Source organism: Coturnix japonica, chromosome 2, assembly GCF_001577835.2.
Source record: "Coturnix japonica isolate 7356 chromosome 2, Coturnix japonica 2.1, whole genome shotgun sequence".
Lineage (NCBI taxonomy): Eukaryota > Metazoa > Chordata > Aves > Galliformes > Phasianidae > Coturnix > Coturnix japonica.
Window position 1 is genome coordinate 28,405,371 of NC_029517.1, and position 9,713 is coordinate 28,415,083.

At 46.3% G+C, this 9,713-nt stretch overlaps 1 protein-coding gene and 1 long non-coding RNA gene across 4 annotated transcripts; one reads left to right on the forward strand and one right to left on the reverse strand.

Moving 5' to 3' along the window:
- Positions 1 to 206: 206 nt before the first annotated feature.
- Positions 207 to 1,965, reverse strand: LOC107309152. The gene is made up of 3 exons (XR_001553096.2): positions 1,851 to 1,965; positions 1,170 to 1,281; positions 207 to 538 (listed from the first exon to the last, which is right to left on the reverse strand). It is a non-coding gene; the product is annotated as an uncharacterized LOC107309152 (long non-coding RNA).
- On the forward strand, positions 1,596 to 4,485 carry IL6 (interleukin 6). 3 transcript variants are annotated; one of them, XM_015853679.2, is made up of 4 exons: positions 1,639 to 2,097; positions 2,178 to 2,291; positions 2,409 to 2,555; positions 3,892 to 4,485. In XM_015853679.2, the coding sequence occupies exons 1-4, from the start codon at positions 1,852 to 1,854 to the stop codon at positions 4,081 to 4,083; spliced, it is 699 nt and encodes a 232-aa protein (XP_015709165.1). In that variant the 5' UTR covers positions 1,639 to 1,851; the 3' UTR covers positions 4,084 to 4,485. The 3 variants fall into 3 exon arrangements, with proteins under 3 accessions (XP_015709163.1, XP_015709164.1, XP_015709165.1); XM_015853678.2 differs by having other exon boundaries at positions 1,629 to 2,097; positions 2,178 to 2,555; XM_015853677.2 differs by having other exon boundaries at positions 1,596 to 2,555.
- The last annotated feature ends 5,228 nt before the right edge of the window (positions 4,486 to 9,713 follow it).

Below are 9,713 nucleotides of genomic sequence, written 5' to 3' on the forward strand. Positions count from 1 at the left end.
ATGCAGAGAATCTGAGAGGAGCAGAAATGTGAATTCAGGTTCCTCCTTCTCTTGAATGCTACGTAAGGCATTCATGAGCGTCTGCCATGGGAGCGTGCAAGGATACTCAGCACTTCTGGAGCCACGCACACACCCAGACAGAAAGAGCAAACAAACCAAAAGTAAAGCAAGGGACAGCAATGGCAGAAGGTTTTGTAGCCTTAACATGGGAAACGGCAATTGAAATTTTATTTTATTTCACTCTGAAGGTTTCACCAAACACATTGGCAAGAGTGGAGAAACTGGGCTGTGTGCAGGAAGCAGAACACGAGCTATACTGAACTCGAAAGGAGCTCTCTGTGTGCTATCACACACAGAAAGAGGGAGGCAGGAGCTTCCCTCCTGCTGCGTTTGCCCTTGGTGGTATCAGGAGGCAAAACCTGGGCTCACTTCATTGGGCTGTTCCTGCCCTTTGGCACCTTGCAGCTGGACCCATTGATTTGATGATGGCCAAACACGCTGCTGGCCGTGTGCTTTATTCTTGTGGTTTGTACCACACCTGGGGAGAACAAAACAGAATATAGATGCTATGGCTCAGGGAGCCGGGCACATGCTGATGGCAGCTACTGAAAGTCACTGTGTTGCTTGCAACTAAGTGCTAATATCTCCCAAGTGGGTAAAATTACTGCAGCTGCCTTTGCACTGCAGGCAGAATGGGACATTACTTAAACAGTGGTATTCTGCCTCTTTCCCTAGGCTCTCTGGATCAGTCTGGATAGAGATTCAGACTGTTCTGGAGCTGCCAACATCTGGCTTCTTTACAAAGCAGAGTCTGAGTGAGGACATCCTACCTCAATCGTTATGTCAGCATCTCCCTGTGCCCCATGTTATGCCCTCCCCATTCCAGAACCAGGATTAGCTCTTTCTCTGTTCTTCTCTATCTGGCAAAATCACACGGTGACACTCCAAAAGCCAACCAGCAGCACAGCCCGAGCAGCTCCCCCCAGCCCATGGTAGCCCATGGCTGAGCTGAATGGACACACTCGTCCTGGGCAAATAATCCCTCAGCGAAATGCCAAAATTCCCAGCACCCCTCCCTGTGTGGTGAAGGAGATAAGGCTGCAGATAGCGGGTAAATAACAGCGTGGCATTTCCTGCGCCTGCTGCCCCAGGGAGCCCTGGGTGCTGACCTTATTCCACCGCTGTGTGATGGAAACACCAGAGCGATGGGGACGTGTCCAGGTGTGGCTCACAGAGAGGTGTGTGTGTGTGACAACGTATAAGGTGGACATGTTGTAGCGGCTGAACCCAGGGCATCCAATTTCATGGTTATGCGTAATAAAAACGGAACGAATGAAAATAGAAAACAAATAGAAAGAATTTTTAAAATCCTTAAAAAAATAAAAATAAAATAAAAACGAGAATAAAGGTGTATAATAAAAGCAGTGAAAACGTATCAATGGATAAGATGTATAAAACGCAATAAAACATAAGACACACGCCACACCTGTGTGCAGGTACGGGACCCCTCAGGAGGCTGCCAGACCCACCCCCCGCCCGACCCCCGGCCGGGGCCAGGTGAGCGGCGTTGCGGCCCGCAAGGAGTTACGGGGAGGAAAAATGACTTCATGCTTCTGCCTGGCCCGGCTCGCCTCCCCCCCCGGCCCCGTTTCACAATCCCAATGCTCTCGGACGGGGCGAGTGAGTGCTGTGTCAAGCCCAGCGCAAGCACAGGGCACACACCCCCGTGTTCTCATGCCGGATTTTCCCGGACCATGAATAATCTCGAAGCCCCCTCGATAAATACACGTTCAGGGATGCCCGGAGCTCATTCGACCCGCCAGCCTCCCCGACGAGCAGCGAAGCCGCACCATGAACTTCACCGAGGGATGCGAAGCGACGGGACGGCGGCCGGGGAGCCGCCACCGGAGAGCGCCCCGTCCCGGCCCCGCCGCGCTGCTGCTGCTGCTGCTGCCGCTGCTGCCGCCGCCCGCCGCCGCCGCCCCGCTGCCCGACTCGTCCGGGGAGGCCGGGCTGGAGGAAGAGGCGGGGGCCCTGCCCGACTGCGAGTCGCTGGCCTGGCTGCTGCACAACCGCGCCGCCCGGCTGCAGGACGAGGTGGGTACGGGGCGCTGCGGGGACCCGCGGGCCGCCCTCGGGGCTCGGACGCGACGGCAGCTGTCGGTGTCTCTCCGCAGATGTGCGAGAAGTTCACAGTCTGCGAGAACAGCATGGAGATGCTCGTCCAGAACAACCTCAACCTGCCCAAGGTGACGGAGGAGGACGGCTGCCTGCTCGCCGGCTTCGACGAGGCAAGGAACCTCTCCGCTCCTTCCTCGGGCGGCCTTCGGCCAGACCCGAGAGCTTCTGAAGGGCGCCGTGCCGGGCATCCCGAACTGCTGCTGATGTTCTCGCTTCTCTCTCCGCAGGAGAAATGCCTGAGGAAGCTCTCCAGCGGCCTGTTCGCCTTTCAGACATACCTGGAATTCATTCAAGAAACTTTTGCTAGCGAAAAGCAGAACGTCGAGTCGCTGTGCTATGGCACAAAGCACCTGGCGACCACGATCCGGCAGATGGTGAGTCGGCGTGCAGGGCAGCTGGGGCGTGCGCTGCTGTGCAGTCAGGAATAGGTGCTGCCCGAGGCTGAGCATTTCCCACTGTCACTTATCCCATCAGCAGCAGGTGCTGACTGCCTGCGCCGCTTTCCCTCATGACTAACCTTCAAGTTTTACGAGCCCGTGTTTCATACTCTTCTCCCAACTGTCTGTTTCTATTCCTGACTACCAGACAACAACCAAACACATCAGGCTGCTTTAAAACCAACGTGCTCAGGCACTTTGCTCAGAGCTGCAATTCGGTCTCAGTCCCCCCAGTGTTGCTCAGCCCTGTGAAGTACAGTAACTTTGGAAGCTCACAGAAATGACTGCAAATACAAAGAGCTGGTTTTCTTTCAGTTGGGTGAAGGGGATGATACCCATTTCTTACTGCTCTTTTCTGTGTTTCGGGGAGCTTTAAAAGATCACACTTCAAAACTGGCTTCATTCCTGCAGCACTTACTCACGCCCATAACCCTTCCCTTCCTATAACCCTTCCTACTTTGTCAGCAGTGAAACTATGGGTGAGTGAGGGCTGCCCAGGTGAGGGGGAGCCAAGAACTACAGAACTTTCTGGCCACGATTCCCTGCCAGGTGTTTTCAGCACCCGAGAAGGGCATTGTGTGCACCTAATGCCTTTTCTACCACACTTATTTATGTTCCTCATTCTTTAAGTGAAAGGAAGCTGAACTGCTTTTTCTTCACACTGTATTTGCTAAGAATAATAGCCCTGGATTAAGACAGCTACCGGCTTCAAACTTGATATATTGTTTGTAGAAAGTTTGTTCTAGGGCTGGGTGAGACCGGCCTGCTGTGGGATTATAGGGCTGAGGCAGTCAGAGCGGGTGGCACGGAACCGAGAGGGCACACAGAGCCCTGTGCTTGTAGGGACTGTGGAGATATGGAGAAAATCAGGAGCTTTGGCTTGCAAGGTAGACATTTCTTTATGAGAGCAGTCCATGTCAGGCTGTTTGAGGTGAGGATGGCAGGTGGAGACAATCTACTTGTGTTCCAGTCCATGCATTAGCAAGCTCCCTGCCTGGATATCTAACACACTTGTGAGCAAGGATGGAGAAGCCAGTATGGTTTAGGCCAAAACACATCCCATGTCCCCAGGCAGCACATCGGAGTGTGAGGCACTTTGGGCCAGGCCACCCCAACCCCAACAAGCATTAGTTGGTCTTGTGGAGGGGCAGGGATAGGTGTGCCTCAAAACCTACCACGGAGGTGGGGCTGCTGGCCCCTGTACGGAGATGAAGGGTAGGAAGCTGGGACACATTCTTACCTACAGTCTGACCCAACGTTCTGTTTCCCACAGGTGATAAATCCCGATGAAGTGGTCATCCCAGACTCAGCCTCCCAGAAATCCCTCCTCTCCAAGCTGAAGTCAGACAAGGCCTGGATAGAGAAAATCACCACGCACCTCATCCTCCGAGACTTTACTTCATTTATGGAGAAGACCGTGAGGGCCGTTCGCTATTTGAAAAACACCAGGAGTTTCAGTGCCTGAATGTTTTAGTTCGGGCACAGTCCTCTGTTACCGATCTGTCACGTGGCAGATGGCAGTGTTGTTCCATTTCAGGAACCAGATAGTAACAATGGGTTGCATTCGTAGACATTCCCATTTCCTTCTAGGAACCTATTTATTGTATTTAAAATATTTATTCTTTTCTCATGTTTTTCTATTTATATTTAATATTTTCAATATTTCGAAATAATAACTTAAGCAAAACACCTGTTTCATTTCTTACGGTACTATTCAGAATATCTACTTATTTATTACGTATTCAGCGCCAAAGAAAATGCCCTAAATCCAGACTGTTGTGTAACTTATGCTTTTAAAATATTTGAGAGATTGTATTTTTTATCTATTTATATTTTTTAAACAAATAAAAGCTCAATGGAAAAACAACATGTTGAACCTGTGTTAACTTTAAACAGGACTGAAGAATTCCATTGTATCCAGTTTTTAGCGCCTGGAATTATCAAAATAACCCTTTTAAATAACGTAATCCATATAATTAAACCAGCTATCTCTGAAGGCTGCTCCGAAAGTAATGCCTCCTATTTTATTATGTCAGTCCACTACATCAGAGGCAGATGGTGGTGGTATGGCAGCAGAGGTTGAACCTTCCCACCAATATCCCATTATGTGTCACTGACGTGTGACAGATGGCAGCAGGGAGGCAGGCTGACAGAGTGGCGGCTGACATGGAAGTGCATATGAAGCAAAGGTGTGCCAGTGAATCCCTCCATGCAGAAAGAATGGCACCCATTGACATTCATCAACACTTGCTGAATGCTTGAGGAGACCAAACAGCGGATGTGAGCTCAGTGAGGCAGTGGGTGACGTCTTTCAGCAATGGCAACAACAATGTGAAAGACAAGCCATGTTCTGGACAGCCATGCACAGCTGTTATGTTACAAAATGAAGAGCATCTTGATCAACTCATCCACAAGTATCAGATAATAACGGTGGTGATTATGTTGAAATATGTTTTGTAGCTGAGAATTTGCTCTATGACATAGTGTTGTTATGCTCTTTGTTGCAGTTTCCATGGAAAGAAATGGAAGACATTAGTTTCAGAGTGACCTACACAGGGCATCTATACATACATACACAGATAGCACAGTCAACATACAGTTCTTACCAAATTAACTAAATTAAGTTTGATTTTATCATCTGATTAGACACTGCTGTCTTCCAAGGGAATTCTCCAAATTGAATTAAACATCTGAGACAGGGGTTCAGGCTAGAAATTAGGGGGAAGTTTTTCACTCAGAGGGTGGTGACGCACTGGAACAGGTTGCCAAGGAAGTTGTGGATGCCCCACACCCTGGAGACACTCAAGACCAGGCTGGATGTGGCTCTGGGCAGCCTGGTCTAGCGATGTCAGTGATACAGAGGTAAAAATTAGTCCTTAGACTGAGTGCCAAACCACTGAAATATTCCTTAGCTCTATCACCTCTTTTGCTGTGGCTGTGAACGTACTCATATAACTAAACTTATAGGAATTTTAGCTCAAAGCGCACATAAAGGACGGGCTCCCTTGAGCCTTGTTAGTCTGATGTGAACAGTGGAACATTAATTACTCTCTCTGGAGCAACACAATGAGATGAAAGGTATGCTCTGGAATGTGGATAAGGATGTCAGTAAACTCTTCTCTTCCTCTGAGCGATCTCCTGATCATCCACACAGACATTCCACTGCTGGAGATGCCAAAAGAGTGAGCAGTCAGCTCACAGCCCGCATCTCAGAGGCTCAAAACAAAGCAAAGTGCAATTGCTTTTCCCAATATGGTAAAACCATAGGCTCAAATTGTGCAACACCTCAGGAAAGAATGAAGGGACCTCAAAGTGGTCATTTTCAAGATGTCTGTCGTGAGAGGGATTTTCTTGCAAGACAGAAGATAGCACTTTTGTTGTCCTGCATGTGGTCTAACAGACATAGAATCATAGAACTAACATACAAAAATCTAGTTGGCCTTTTTGCAGAGGTTTTCTTAGTGACTACTTGGTGAGAGAGCATTCTGGCACCTACTGTGTCTGTGACAGCTACAGGAAAGCCATGAGAATGACTAAGTCATTTTGCTCTTTGTAAGTAATATGCAACAATCTGTCTTGAAGCTACTGGGCTGCAGTCTTGTATGCAAGTGACTTTGAGAATGAAATAAGGTATTTGAATCTATTAGTCTTGATGAAATTGTAGAGTATCTTCAATAAGAATTCAGTAAGTGTCTTTTGAGGTAGTGTATGAGGGGTTTACCACCAAGGATCTCAATCTTGCTCCCCCTTCACTAAAGATATGGGCTTAGATAGCAGCTATGAAAAGCACAGTCTATTCACAAGTACAGTATGAATCACCCTGCCTCTGACTGACAAAGAAGAACTCAATGTGGATCTCCAGTTTTCCCTTTTAAGCACTGTATTACTGTGACAGTAGCAGGGAACAAAATAAACAAAAACCAGAAACATTTTGTCTCTCCTCTACCAGCAGAAGTTGATCAACTGCCTAAGATCATTCTTAGTTATTGTGTACACTTCAGCTAAACAAACTCACTCTTTGAACTCCTTGAATTCCAGGAAGCATCTAAACTGCAGAACGGTGACATTTCATGTAACAGACTGAGGAAGACACACATTCCCCAAAGGCACCCTTCAGCTGGTGGCTGCTGAGGCTGTCCAGCATTCCAGTAAAGGTGTAAATGTTACTACATCTTGGGATGTAAGAGACAGCAAAGATTGCTTGCTGTGAGGGAAGGTCAACCTCGAGTTCTTCCTGGAGAGAAGAGGATCAGTGGATGCTGCTGATGCAGTTGCTGAGTTGCCACTATTTTATCTGCAGCTCCTCCACAGACACCTCCATAGAATCATGGAATCACATAGGTTGGAAAAGACCCTTAAGTCCAGCCATCAACCTGAGCTACTGAGTCCCACCACTAACCACATTCCTCAGGGCTACATCCACACATCTCTTAAACACCTCCAAGGATGGGGACACCACCACTTCCCTGGTCAGCCTATTCTAGTGCCTGATCAACCTCTTCATGAAGAGATTCTTCCTAATGTTCAATTTAAGCCTCATTTAAGCACAAAGTACAACAGATTGTTGAAAAAGTCTGTATCCATTTCTGACACCTTTGCTGCCATTAATAAAGGCTGATGGCTGAGAGGTTAGAAAGACAAAGCTGGCGCTACAGAGGTGTAGAAGCTACAGTACCAATGGATCTGATGAATAATGAGCCACTGGACGAGCTCAGACAACTTGCGAAACGTCCTTTCTCTTTTGCCACTGTTACTTGTAACTAATAATTTTTCAGCACTCAGTTTACACAACGAAATGGTAGAAAGGTGAATACACAGCAGTACACATCAAAGTCACATCCCAAAGTTCCAGAAGTGCTGCTAAGTTTACGTGCTATTACAAACCTTGGGTATTTGATGGGAAACTTTCTTTAAACTCTTGCTTTTCAACCACTTCCTCCACAAAGTCTTCACCAAATAAACAAACTTCTGCAATTTCAACACATTTACCCAAACCTTCGTATACTTTCAAGGCCGACTTTGGGGACTATAAAGTAACACAGTAGAGAAATATTAGTAGTTCAAAGATGTTCCTCAAATTCCAAGTCTCATATCCCTCCTGATCACATGGCTCAAAGGCCCAGGACTGGGTTACATGAGCAAACAGAATTTGAGAGAAGGGAGACCCTTAAGGATGAAGGTACAGACGATCTTCCAGTGCTGCTGAAAAAGACCTGTATTCCAGTTGCTGGGCCACGAATTGCACCATTTGGGAAGTTTCTATGAGAATAAAGTGGATCCTGAGAAATCACATGAGGATGTAATTGCGAATCCATGTTTACCTAATTTCCCAGGTCAGTAACTGCTCACTGCTTTGCACTTTATCTAATTTTTAATAGAAATTTGATTTCTTAATTGCAAGAAAATATGAGTAAATCCTCTTTTCCACTTAGCAGATTTGCATATCCCTCCGCCTTACCCATTCCCCAATCCTGAATTAATATAAACATAATCAAGAAACAATGCACGTAAGCCACAAACAATTACTGCATCACATACCATCATGGAAAACTATTTAGAAATTGCAATTAAATAGCTTGTTTTGAAAAGTAAATTAGTCATAAGACATTAAAGCAGGATGTGGTTTCTACTCCTGTGGTGAGAACAGATGTAATGAGCTTTTATTTCCAAAAGTCATCGTCGCTATCATCATAACTTAAATTCCAACTCCATAATGAGGTGCTTCCAAAAATATCCCGATTGTTTTAGCAAATTTTCCTGTTAAAAATGGGTTAGATCCCCGTTTCATTAATATGATGCAATAAGAGCATGAAAAGCGCTGTCATCTACAGCCATCTCGCTGCACAGACAAGCACTGGTTTTAGACATAGCCAACACGTGGGCCCGCTGTCACAAATCATGAAAGTTGCCTTGCTTTGCAGTGTTTACATGTTTAAAAGCCATATGGTAAAAACTCTGAGTTCTACTGATGACTTAATTAGAACAAAAGTACCACACACCAACACCAAAACAGCCCCCAAACTCACAAACTCCCCCAGCATGACACACCAAGCACTGCAGGAGAAACAGCCATTCTTCATTCCTGGCTTCCTCATAGCTGCTCTCCTCAGACACCAATCTGAGGTGACACCATTACCCCATGTCACTCCTGCAGACTCTGTGGCCAGCACCTTCTGGCATGGAAAAATGTTGTTTTCCTCATATGCGAGGAGATGAGGTACAGCGAAGGCTTCTCACACTGATATCCCTGTGTGGCCTTCATATTTGGTAGGCAGCATAGTGAGCTACAGCAACTTCTGATCTTCCTACGACTGGTCCAGCCAAAAACATTCCCAAGCGTAAACTTGAGTTCAGCTGTGGAATTCAGAGCATAATTCCCAGTAAACTACCATCATTGACTTCATTCCACATTAGAGCTCACAGTGGTCTCAAGGGAGTGCTCCACAGGCCTCACGACTGAAAAGAATCCCTGCTTGGCTACAGAAGCCACTGATTCACTCAACTGAGATTTACTGATCAATGGAGTGAAGCAGGAATTTGAACAGTGAAAGGTTCTGTCTTAATGAATTCCCAGAACCATATTGACTTTTTAAAAAGAACAATAATTGCAGACATTTAGCAATACAGCATGATCAAAAGTTTGCCACCTGGTGTAAAGTGAAATTCTAAATGTAAGGATTGCAGTATTTATTCAATAATTCCAGATCTTAAAATAAGCTGAACAGCAACTACTTATACAGGAAATTTGCAGCACTGAATCCAGTCTGTGCTCAGCATATCCATGCTTACATAGATCCTTTTAAGAAAAGAGACAAGAACAGTTCCCAGTTCTCTGCCTATTGCCAAATAATACAATTCTTGGCAAGCACAGAGCAACCATGTGGTGGTTAAGACCCACAAACCACATCCGCAAATGTCTGACACTGAGCAGAACATGAGAAATAGACTTCTGCAGGTGTTTTGGTGCACACAGAGTTGCATTCTGAGCACTGCACAGCCTTGTGGAATGCCAAAGATTTTTATAATAATAAAAGTATATATCTCAATTCAAAGATACCCAGAGATGAACAAATTTAGTAGAAAACAAAGGCCAGG